This window comes from Lepidochelys kempii, chromosome 16 (genome assembly GCF_965140285.1).
Source record: "Lepidochelys kempii isolate rLepKem1 chromosome 16, rLepKem1.hap1, whole genome shotgun sequence".
Classification (NCBI taxonomy): Eukaryota; Metazoa; Chordata; order Testudines; family Cheloniidae; genus Lepidochelys; species Lepidochelys kempii.
This window is the reverse complement of record NC_136395.1, coordinates 19,641,522-19,653,728: the sequence shown is the minus strand read 5'-3', so window position 1 is coordinate 19,653,728 and position 12,207 is coordinate 19,641,522. Positions and strand designations below refer to the sequence as shown.

The following is a 12,207-nucleotide window of genomic DNA, read 5'->3' as shown; positions in this document are numbered from 1 at the left end:
AGGCACAGGGAAGGTGTGTGTGCGACAGGTGTGATGGTGTGTGTGGGGGGCACAGACTGTGGGGGGGATAAATGAACAGGGAAAGGGGAGGACTATAGCAGGCAGGGATGAAGAAGAGAGACAGGAATAACCAAAGGGAAAAGGAAACGCACAAGGCAGGCAGGGAAGGAAAAGAGGAACTGGTAGGAAGTGAAGGAGAGAGAGAGGGAGAGCAGGGACACACAGACACAGCCTCAAGGAGAGAGAGACAGAGAGTGTGTGTGTGTGTGTGTGTGGTTCCAGCACTGATTAGAGAGGGACACAGAGGGATGGAGTTTGCATCATGCTCAATTCCTATTCATTGGCCTAATTCTATTCCCACGTTAGTTAATAGGAGGTTTACCACGGACGTACGTCAGCGGGAGCACAGTTAGGCCAAAGCACTCAACGTGCTGTGAAACCTTTCTGCTGTGGGTAAAACCCACATTGCCATTTTATCACAAGTGTCATGTTTCATGTTATTTCTTAAAGCCCCAGCTCCTGGAGTCATGTGAAAGCCTCATTTAAAAAATAGTACATTTCTAGTCTTCATGGTTATGAAGAAAGGCTTGAAAATGTGATCTGAGTGCATCCTACATGGTCAAAAGTAGGAGGTAAAGAACACCCAATTAGGTTAAAAGTCATGAAACATTTTAATAATCTCATGATTTTGGGAGGGCTAGTTCATGAATATTGAATGCGTGGGGCTGGCAGTACTGAGTAACTGTTCTGCGCTTGGGCCAGTGACTGTGGTTTGAGTGTTTTGTTTTTCAGGCCCAGAAAGATCCCAGGAGAACAGAGAGGAAACCGTCCAGCTATTTTTAAAGCCTTATAGTTTACTTCCTATCATGTATTATTTGTTACCCACTATCATTAGTATTATTCCAGGGAAACTGTCTTAAGTGGCCAACCAAGGGACCAGCAAAAATTAGTCACCTAGTGGAGCTGCATCTTTTAGTAAAGGACAAACATAGCTGAACTGGAGACTGGTGCGAAAGGCATGGGTCTGCCTACAGAAAGTGATGATGATGATGATTAGTCTGTATTGTGGTAGTGTGTAGGAGCCCTAGTCATGGACCAGGACCCCATTATGCTAGATGCTGTACAAATACAGATCCAAATGACAGTATCCGCCCCAAAGAACTTACAATCTAAGGGTATGTCTACATTAGAGCTCACAGTGGTGCAGCTGCACCGATGCAGTGAGGTAGCGAGGTCTAGATGTCTTGGCTTCCAGTCCTTTGCCTTCACCACATGCCCATCCAGCTACTGGTGAGAGCCCTGAATTTTAGCAATCACACACATGGATTGCCAACTCTCTCTATTTAGGAGGGACACTTTCTGTGTGTTAAGCACAATCTCTCTCTTTTTTCTACTGAGTCCCTATAAAAAATACCCATCCAACCGATTTCAAAGGAGTGCCCCTGTTCACCTCCCCATGTGTTCCTATTTATAACTTCCAGATGTTGCCAGGACTGCATTCAAATCCAAAAAGGAGGAAAAGTCTGCTGATTGTAGGTTCAGGGTCTCTGCTGGTTTCCTGCAATTTTTGCTCTTTGTTAAAGTCCCTAAATTGGGGTTTAAGAAAACAAGGAAAAATTTGTAGCCTTCCAGTGTCTGGGCTGATCACCTTTCAACTGATGCACCATTGTTCCTTTGGAGTCTGCAGATAGGCTGGGACAATAGCACGGATTACTCTCATTCATCTCAGGGGGCTGTTAACTTTCAAGTTGACTCATTATCACTTTAGTGTTGGCTTTGTTAACCCTTTCTTTACCCATCATCCTGGCAGAAGCTTCCAACTGCTCATGTGCTAATCTAAAAATACAGCTGGATGTACTTATCTCAGCCTGATGTTCTCCTAGGTAATGTGGCTGTGGGGTTTCGAATACACAAAGAGTTTAATATTCTTTCAGCTGTTCGGAAAACTGAGACGTGAAAGTCCAGGTTCTGACCTTGAGATTGGGACTCCATGTTTGCAGGATTGCACCTTTTAGCAGCAGTGACAGCTAATGAACAGTTTTGCCTGGTTCTTTTTGGTACTTAATAATAGTTACAATATGTGGATTCAGCATCTGTTTGGGGGCTCAGAGCCCATTGGTTAAGATCCACAACCCCCTCCCCATGCTGGCATCATGAACCATGTACTGGGTCAAATTCAGTCCTGCTGTAACCCATTTGCATGGGAGTCTTCACCTGTAGCCCCTTGATCTCTGGTACAGCAGGACTGAGTTGGTTCTGCTCTCAGGCCTTCTGCACCCACCGAGGGCACCAAGGAATGTCCACGCTGCATCAGACCTATGGTCACATCCTGATACTGACTTGCTGGGAGATCTTGGGCAAGTTACTTCATCTCCTTGTATCTCAGCTTCCTCTTCTGAACAATGGTGGCACAGACCATGACCCACAGCCCTAGGTAGTTAATGATTGCATAATACTTTTCAACATTTCCAGTAGCTAAGGTGGGACAGGTCCTGCCCTCCGCAGGTGGGAGGTGTGTGTGTGTGAGGTGCTGTCCCTGGGGTAGGCAGTTGCAGAGCGAGCCTGTCCTGGATTGACCCCGCAGCAGCTGTCCCGCAGGGCTGGCTGGGCTCCCCACTCTGGCCATTGTGACTTGGCCCCTGGTGCCACAGGGTCGCAGCACTGCTCAGGTTTGGCCCAGCCCGCTGTTGGCAGCAGGGCAACCTGGCCAAATCTGAGCGAGTGGTGCTACTCAAATTTTGCCTGGTGGCTGCTCCCCTCCCATGCCCCCATCAGGGGGTTCAGGCCAAACCTGAACAGCACTGAAACCCTGTGCACTAGGGACCAGGTTGCAAAGCTCAGAGGGGGGAGCCAAGCCCAGCCAGGCCTGTGGGACAGGAGCTGCTTCAGCTGTGGTCTTTCTTTGCAATCTGGGGCTTCAGGGATCAAAGAAGGACAGTCCCCATGAAAGCGGGAACTGTTGGGAGTTATGTGATTGTTCAGTGCTTTGAACATGGGGTTTTTCATACTTGCCCAGAGTATGAAAAATCGGGACAGCATGTAGGGGGTAATAGGCACCTAAATAAGAAAAAGCTCTGAGTATTGGGACTGTCCCTATACAATTGGGACCTCTGGTCACCCTAACATGTGGTGCTAAGGGTTAATCTCTCTCTCTGGTCTGGTCTGTATTACAAAGGTTGCAATGGTGTAACTAAATCAAATTCTAATCTGCCTAGACACCCATGCAAACCACTAATGTACGTGTCTGAAACTGAATGATTATTACTGTATCACCTAGGGACCTCAGTCCTAGGCCAGGACCCATTGTGCTAGGTCCTGTACAAACACATGGCAAAAAGACAGTCCCTGCCCTGAGGAGTTTATAGTCTTTGCTTACTTGGTTTAGTTTAATTTGATAATTTAGGAAGCTAAATTAAATCAACATTAAACCAGGCCTGAAGGGGGTTAAATTTGTCTCCAGCAGGGATTCCCGCTGCTGTGACTAGATTGATTTTAAATAGATTGAGTTACAGGGGTGCAGCTTGTCTTCGGCAGACCAGTCCTGCCTCTCTCTGTGTGCGGGTTTCTCTTGCCGCAGATGTGTGTCTCTTGCCATTTAAAGCTCCCTGCCAGGGTCAGATTTTCAAGGGCTCATGATCACTGCCAGATTTTCCAAAGAGCTGAGCTGAGGGGAGCATCTCCCATGGAGGCCCCAGGGCCCTGTTTCCCAAAGCAGCTTCCCCCGGCTGAGCTCTTCTGAGAGCCCGGCGCTCCAGCTTCCCGTCGCGGGTGCTTTGTGGCGATCGGCTCCCGTCCTTGCCGGACCCTGCCGATCCGCCGGGGGCTGAGGAGAGCGGCTGCCCTTCCCCTCCCCGCCAGAAGGGCCGGCTCCAGCGCCTGGCTTTGCGGGTTCCCCTTTCGGCCGCGGCGGGGCGGGCTGACGCCGGGGCTTCTCCCGCGGGTGGGTGGGATCAGGCTGCCCAGTGCATGACAAACCCGCTGCGCGCAGGGGAGCCGCCGGCTGCTCGGGGCGCGTCGGAGCCGCCGCCGCCGGGCTGGGGCTGGGGCTGCGGCGGAGAGCGAGCCAGAGCCGCGCCGCGCCGGGCCGGGCCGGCAGCGGGTCCCGATGGGGGGCTAGCGGCCCGGCGGCTCCCACGGTGAAGCGCGGGCGGGCGGCGCGGCGCGATGCCGGGGCGGGCAGCCCGGAGACCATGTTCGAGAGCTCGCGGAGGATGCGGAGCCTGTGGGACGGCGTGAGGCTGGAGGTGGCCGGCGAGAGCAGCGGCCGCCCCGTGGTGCTGCACAGCTTCACCCAGCTCGACCCCGACCTGCCCCCGCTGGAGGTGAGGCTGGGGCTGCGGGGCGCGGGGGGCCCGGCTGCGGGGCGCGGGGGGCCCGGCTGCGGGGCGCGGGGGGCCCGGCTGCGGGGCGCGGGGGGCCTGGCAGCGGGCTCCGGAGCGAGCCTGGCAGCGGGCTCCGGGGCGGCTCTGCTGGGCCCCGGGTGGGGAGAGAGCCCCGCTGGGTCTCAGCAGAGCTCAGTCCGGGGGCACGCTGTGGTTTAGACCGGGGTAGTAAATTATTATTTTCCAACGAGGGGAGCTTGTCCCATGGAGGCACCAGGGCCCTGTCAAGGTCCGGGCACCAGGGAAAATAATAAATTATCTCCTTCCTCCGCCCCCAATAATAAGTAAATACGATTTCAGGGTCTGTTCCAAAGCACCTGGTAGTTTGGCTTTGGCCCGCGGTCTGCCTATTGACTACCCCTGGCTTAGTCTGTGTGAACGCCTGCTTCAGGATTCACTTATAGGCTTTGTGTTTCATTCTCCCCTCCCCACACAACACAGGCTTTATAGAGGATTGATTTCCCCCTTGGGATTTGGTGCTCTGGGTTATTGACATCATAGCTAAAAAACACTTGGGGGTCCTTAGCTGCTTTACAGTGCAGGTAACTGTTGGGGAGAGTGTGCATGCTCCCTTTTCTCCGGATAGGGACTCCTGGCTTGGTTTGCAGGTGCTGTGAGTTTGCACAGTCTCTGCCTAGTGTGTTTCTGATGCTGGCTTGTGTTGTGTATCTGATGCTCAGAAGCTGAGCCCTGGCATGGTGAGGGAGGCCGGAGCATATGGTGCAGGTTGTCTGAGAAGGAGAGGAGCACAGTTGAAGGTATTTTGGCAGCACGTTTTGCCTTTCACTAGGAGTGGGTAAATAGCTGTCCTCTGTGATCTCTTTACTCCCCCTTATGCCATTATCCTTTTGGCAGGCCTGCTGCCAAGCTGGAATATCTATTAGGAGAAACCAGAGAGATGCGCGCCATCTGATGCAGCTAGCGGAGAGCTAGAACCAGGGCCTTTAAATATTTTATTTGAGAGTCTGGCATCCTGTTGGAGGCTTGCGGTCCCATCTGCTCTGACTCTAGCTGCCTGTGAAGGCTTTGGGCCTGTCCAGGTTGCAAAGGAAGACCCAAGCATTCTCCCCCATGGTGAGGAAGACCATGGGGATTGGCCTAATGGGACACTCAGTGGAGGATGCAAAACTGTCATACTCTAGGGCAAGACCGTGGCTGTTTCTACTAGCACCAGCCCCCAGCAGCTCTTGCTGGCTTCAGATCCAGGCTGCCCTTCTAGGGGGATGTGTGACACACAAAACAGCCTGCAGGGTGGTGGCTGCTTTTTGTCAACAAGGAGTTTGGTTATGAAACCTTCACATGTTGGGAAAACATGGGGGACCCTGATCAAATGAGAGGTTCAGCTCAGGGAAGGGAGTTGGCATAGCACAGCATAACATAGGAAGGGAACTGGGGGCTCTCAGGTCAATGTTGGAGACCCACAAAGCATCCCTTGGTATGTCTCTGCAAGCCAGGGCTATGCCCATCAACCACTTCTCAATCCTCTGGGTCAAAAAGAGCACTGAGCCATTCATTCACTAGGATAGTGGCTTTGGCTCAGGGTGGTGAGTGTTCAGAGACCTTCCATCAATCCCTGGATAACTAATGCTGTGTTTCACAGCGGGCTCATTCATTCTGTCTAGTTCCTTCCGTTGGTGGGATGGGGGAAGTTGAAGTGTGCACATGTGTCCCAGTGGTGATGAAGAGATTCAAACCAGAATGGGTCAGCAAGATCCATTTCCATCAGTATTTACAGCCCTATGTTTATCCAGCCCTGGATATGTCTTGCTGTTGAGTAATCCCACTAAAACTTTTGGGATTACTGCACAGATAGCTGGGGATGGAGGGAAGACCAGATTTCAATAGGTTGCAGGGCAGAGTAGGTAGCACTGGGATTAACAGCCAGTCCCCATGGCAGAGGCAACTTCCTTGAACAGCTCCCTGCCCATGTAGAGCCCTGGTCACTCAAAATCTGAGACAGGAAGGAAAGGAAGTATCTGTGGCACCTTAAAGACTAACAGATTTATTTGAGCATAAGCTTTCGTGAGTTACAGCTCACTTCATCGGATGCATGCAGTGGAAAATACAGTGGGGAGATCTTATATACACAGAGAACATGAAACAACGGGTGTTATCATACACACTGTAACGAGAGTGATCAGGTAAGGTGAGCTATTACCAGCAGGAGAGGAAAAAAAACCTGGCTTCATGGGGCATTGGCTGTGTCACCCCAGGCCTTGCTTGTCTGGTCCTCTCGCCCCATGACAGGTTTTCTAGGGACCGGCCCCGTCAACACTGTAGAAAGTACACAAATGTGCCATTGAGTCTGTTTTCCTTCCCTCCCCCTTCCTCCTGCTTCTCTCTCTCAGGGGTGGGCATAGTGACATTGTTTAGAGCACATCATCTGCTTCTTGTTATGTCTGGCAGATCCCCCTGCGCTCGCGGAGCCTGGCTCTTGGCTGGGAGAGCATTCGGCGCAAGTGGGCGGGGAGGAGCGCCATTCTGCTTGTTGCGCTTCTCCTGGTGGGAGAGCGGTTGAGCATAGTGAAGCCCTCGTGCACTCTGGCCCGGGGCTTGGAGTTCAGAAGTTTGGCAGGACCCCAGGACTCGCAGCAGGGGTTGGAAAAGGGTGATTGGGGGCATGGTATAGGAACAGAGCTGGCTTGTATCACCCCCTGCTGGCAGCCTTATGGTAAAAACACTGAAGGAGGCACCTGTTTGGTTATTTGTTTGGTTTAATGGCCCCTTCCCCCCCTCCCCCCAGTCCTCTGACCAAGGGGGGTGTCTTATCTCAGTACTTCTCCCTTTTGTTGACTGAGGGAAAGAGAGTCGTCTAGTGGTCAGAGCAGTGGACTAGGCATCAGGATTCTTGGGTTCTATTCCTGACACTGCCACTCTCTCCCTGTGTGAGCATTGACAAGTCACTTCTCTCTGTACCTCAGTTTCCCCATTTATAACATGGGCATATTGCTACCTAACCAAGAGGGGTGTTGTGGATTAAGGCTAGTAAATGGTTTTGAGAGCCTCACAAGGAACATGCTTTGAAAGTGCTGCTATTCTGATTGAATTGTATAAGGGCCTATTCGTTCCTCTTTGAGTGTTTTTGTGTTTTGTTGTGACAAAACAACTAGAGAATGGCAAACTGTTAACTCAGTGCTGTTGTGGCAACTTCCTCAGCAGCAGCCTGGTGTGACTAAAAGCAGAGATGAAGTCGTTCTGTGGGACTTACCCTGGGGGAAGAACTCAGTTTATTTTTTTTTTTTAAATGAGAAAAGCTTTGGAGACATAAGAATGGCCACACTGGGTCAGACCATTGGTCCATCTAGTCCAGTAGCTTCTGACAGTGGCCAGCGCCAGGTGCTTCAGCAAGAATGAACAGACCAGGCCAATTATCGAGTGATCCATCCCCTGTCGTCCGGTCCCAACTTCTGGCAGTTGCAGGTTTAGAGACACCCAGAGCATGGGGTTGTGTCCTTGACTGTTTAGCCACTAGCCATTGATGGACCTACCCTCCATGAACTTCTCATTCTTTTTTGAATCCTGTTCTACTTTTGGCCTTCACACTCTCCCCGGCAATGAGTTCCGCAGGTTGACTGTGTGTTGTGTGAAGAAGTTTTTCCTTATGTTTGTTTTTAAACCTGATGCCTATTAATGGACTGTGAATGGAAGTTAGAAAAACCATTGATAATCTGTCTCTAAACGCCTTGGGATGCATGAAGAATCCCTGTAATCAAGGTCAGGGGAGAGCCTAGGGTTTACCTTGACCTGCTGATACATGTTAAAACGACATCCACCTTGTCCAAGCTAGAAGTTTACCGTGTGTTAATCAACACATGGCAAAAAATGTAGGTTTTTTTCCAGACTTGGCTTTTATTCATTCCTGGCTCAAACCTTTTCTATGCATTGGGCCACAGCTTCACCAATTGGTCCAACAAAGGACCAATGCTTATAATAGGGCTTCATGAAAAGCTGTTTATCTTCTAAGTGCATATTCTCCTCCTGGCCTCAGCTGATCTCCTGCGATGCCTGTGGAGCAAACAAGCCCACACTGCTCTCTGTACCATGTCCAAGGCATCATCTTGATGTCTCCATTCAGGTTCTGTTATACACACATGCTGCATCTTCCTTACGCTGGGGGAAGGTTGTACGGTTGCCACCCAGGCTGTACTTGTACCACAGACAATAAAGAGGCCTGCTGTTGTTTAGTTGGTCCCTCGGTAACATGAATTGCTCATGGGACCAGTGCATCACACGGTATGGTTTGTGGGAGAGGAGACCTCTCTTCCCCTGGCCTCCCGCGTTTGGTTTGGGGAGCAGAGATCCTGTCTGCACAGAGTGCTCTCCTTTGAGCTCAAGTTGCATCCTGATAGTCTCCTGCAGCCCGCAGGGCAATCATGTGTTGGTATTTCCTGGATGGGGATCTACCTTCTGGCACTGTTCCAAAAGGTGCAGCCCCGGCTGCGAAGCGGGCTGAGGAGGTGGTGATTGTGTGTGCAGAAGAACATAAGCAGCCAGGCTGGCAGGATTTTTTTTTTGTTTGATACCATTAAAGCGGGATGGGGGAGAGGCTTCCAAGTATGTTTGTATAAGGATCGTGTTACCTGGAGATTGCTGTCTCGGTTTCCATAGGAGGGAGGGACCTTCCAGAGCCTGGATCTGTTTGGGGTGTAAGTGGATTTAGTGCTGGATTGGCAGCCCTGGCAGAGGAAACCTCTTCTTTATCCACAGGCTCAGGCTTCCCCACCCACCCCTTCATCATGCCTCTGCCCTGCCCTAGGGGGATCACCTGGCAGGGATGAGGAAGGAGGTGTGGGTTCTCAGCCTGGCCTGGCCACTTATTCCTTGGCCTCCCAGGTGAGAATACCAGTGAGGGGACTGAATAGTTCCAGTGATATTGGAGCTGGATACTGTCAAATTCACGTCACATCTGCCCAGATCAGTAGCACCTGAGTGTTGGATTTGAACCAGTGACTTAGGCTTACAGGGCCTGATCCGAAGGCCATTGATGCTAACAGGAGTCTCTCCATTGACTGCAGTGGGTTTTGTGGCAGGGACCGTCTTGTAGTTCTGCTTGCACCAAACCTAGCACAGTGAGCTCCTCCGCACTCCTGGAATGCAGATAATAAATAGTAGCTGGCTTTGATTTGATTGAAGTATAATATAGCTACCTTTTAGTTCTCCAGCAACCAAGCCGTGATAAAGCTCAGGCTGAAGTGATTGTAAGCTAATGTTGAGGAACTGGGGCTGAGTAGGAGGGACCTGTGGGAGGAGACCAAGACTCATGTCACTTGCAGAGTACTAGTTTTATGTCCCCTATTGGGGTGTGTGTTACAGAATCTCCTTTGCTCCTTAGAATCATAGACGATCAGGGTTGGAAGAGACCTCAGGAGGTCATCTTGTCCAACCCCCTGCTCAGAGCAGGACCAACCCCAACTAAATCATCCCAGCCAGGGCTTTGTCAAAATGGGCCTTAAAAACCTCTAAGGATTGAGACTCTACCACCTCCCTAGGTAACCCCTTCCAGTACTTCCTTCCTAGTGCTCAGAGCATTGCCATAAACCCTATGAAGTCAAACCTGAGTTAGAGAGAGGGAAAGGGCAAAGGAGTATTGGCTGTTTACTGTTCGGGGGTGGAACAGGTTCTGCTCACAGAGAGATTTCTCAATGGGATAACAAAGGGATGCCTGTGCGGGTTTGGTACCGTTGTGTGTTGGGAAGCCTGGCCCTCCCTTTGGGAGTCCTGGGGGCTGTGATTGTAACCCACTGGCAGTGAGTCTAGGAGTGTCAGTGAACGCTATGTTCCTCCATTGCACTTCGGCTGGGCTTGTCATTGAAATGGCATCTATACGGGCAGGCCCATCCTTTCTGGCACTTTGATTAATTGCCAGTCACTGCGTGTGTGTCCTCCCCCCCCCCCCCCCCCGGGATGTATAACTGAAACAGCAGTCAGGAGCTTATTTAGGTCACTCCAGACCACATTTAAAGGCCTAGCGTCCTCCTAATCTGTACTTTCTCCAGCGCCGTTGCAGTCAGAACTGCCCAGTGGCTCTTCTGTTCAGGCAGTTGTATAAATAAACACAAGGAATGTGGTTTTGCAGCGCTGTGGTGCTGTTGCAACTCACAAATATCTCTGCATTGCCGATGGACCCAGCAAGGGGGGGGAAAACTGTTGCTAAGGAATGGGATTTGGATACAATGCCGGCTGAGCTGGCCACATGTGGGGAGAGCATCTTACCCGTGACTTCGCTTTCTGGGAGGTGGAATTCCAGCATGAGCTCGGTCTGTGGTGGAATTTGTGCGTCTCCTCCGTATAATGGTATCTGCAAAGGGAGTACATGAGAATGTGCTCATATGGGTAACTGGACCCTTCGAAGGGAATGCTGAGTGATAGGACGCATCCCATCAATGGATTATATTGTCTGTCTGGTGCTATAAATGTGCCAGGCATCTTATAGATCCAAAGATAATGTCCCTGCCCCAAAGAGCTTACAGTCCAGATAGTTTGCAGTCAACATAAAAGCTACCTAATTAAAAATGTTTTATATGATGCTCATGCAGTTTATCCAAACGGCCCCAGAGGGCCATTCTCTTTTCCATGTAAGCATCAGTGCACTGCAATGTAAAACTGACGTGTATGAGCGTCTTTCCCATCCCCAACATCCCCCAAATGGCTTTGATGTTGGTTATCTGGAGAATACATTCAGGGTTATATTGCAAGGGGCAAGTGTTCTATTGAAACTGTGTCCACAAACCTACATTTTAACAGACCCATCCAAACTGGTCAGTGATGAAATAGTTAAGTGGCCTTGCTACTTAAACAGTCATAGTTAGCATCTCAGGGTTAACATCCTATTGAGCTGGATGGATGCAGTTCACGCCTCTCAAGGCAGGCCCCATCCAAAGCCCATTGAAATCAGTGGAAAGATTCCCATTGACCTCAGTAGGTTTTGCATCAGGCCCTTAGTCTGTGTCTTCACTGCACTGTTAATCTGGGTGACTGGCCCCTGGGTCAGCCTTAGCATCCCCACTGCAAGGCCCTTCTCGCGTTACTGTGACCTCACTAGTTATGTACTTGCCCCATGTGTCTGGGGCTGTATCCTATGGTTCTTTGGGACAGAATCCTAGAGCGCTCTGCACACTCAATTGAGGGTGAACCTGTTTGTCTTTTGGGGGGGAATTGTGGGATTGGAGCTTTAGCAGCACTCAAATGACTTTTGCTCCCATCCTTACTGCAAAGTGGATAGATTGGAGCTGAGCTCGGCTCTGACCCATCCCTCCACCTGAGTAAACTAGCGTAAAGCACCTCCAAACCTGGGTCAGAGGCTTTTCTGTGTGGATGGTAGAGGATTCTGGGCTAAAACCCAGGTAAGAGCCTGGATTAATTGTGCAGTGAAGACAAAACTGTTAGAGCTGTTCTCTCAGGCTGTCTGGAAACATGGGAAGACCGTACTGCCAAGTCTAGAAAAAACTGTTTAAGACAATGGAAATCCGAACCCCTTTAGACTCTCACGTAGCCGCTTTCAGAAAGTGCTGTTAAATCCTGTTGTCATGTGCCTGTTCAATCCATGCTTTATCCACAATGCACTAGATTGGGCTCCCTCTTCAATAAAGATACACTTGGACATTGGTCCCAAGGCAATTAAAGAAAGAGACACAGCGAAAGAGCACAGTAACACCAGCTGGTTCTGTGGAACTGTCCCTAGGTCCTCTGCCTTGTAAATGGATCCACCACTGCTTGACTGGTTCAGCTCAGGCTGGCTGTGAAGCAGAGGGGAAGTGAAAACCAAGTGCTAGGCTTCAGGGCTAAATTGTGCGTTTAAATTTCGTCCTCCCCTCCCCCAGGTAGG

General features: G+C 50.7%; 1 protein-coding gene across 4 annotated transcripts in view; it reads left to right on the top strand.

Moving 5' to 3' along the window:
• Positions 1 to 12,207, top strand: part of RALGDS (ral guanine nucleotide dissociation stimulator) — a 99,816-nt gene that overhangs the window by 52,401 nt on the left and 35,208 nt on the right. The window contains exons 1-2 of one of the 4 annotated variants that reach the window (XM_073314059.2): positions 4,005 to 4,322; positions 5,063 to 5,140. The exons of 1 other annotated variant lie outside the window; for it this stretch is intronic. In XM_073314059.2, coding sequence (XP_073170160.1) covers positions 4,191 to 4,322; positions 5,063 to 5,140 — 210 coding nt within the window. In that variant the 5' untranslated portion in view covers positions 4,005 to 4,190. Of the gene's footprint in view, positions 1 to 4,004; positions 4,323 to 5,062; positions 5,141 to 12,207 lie in introns of those variants that run through there. 2 more of the 4 variants (XM_073314063.2, XM_073314060.2) reach the window with 2 other exon arrangements.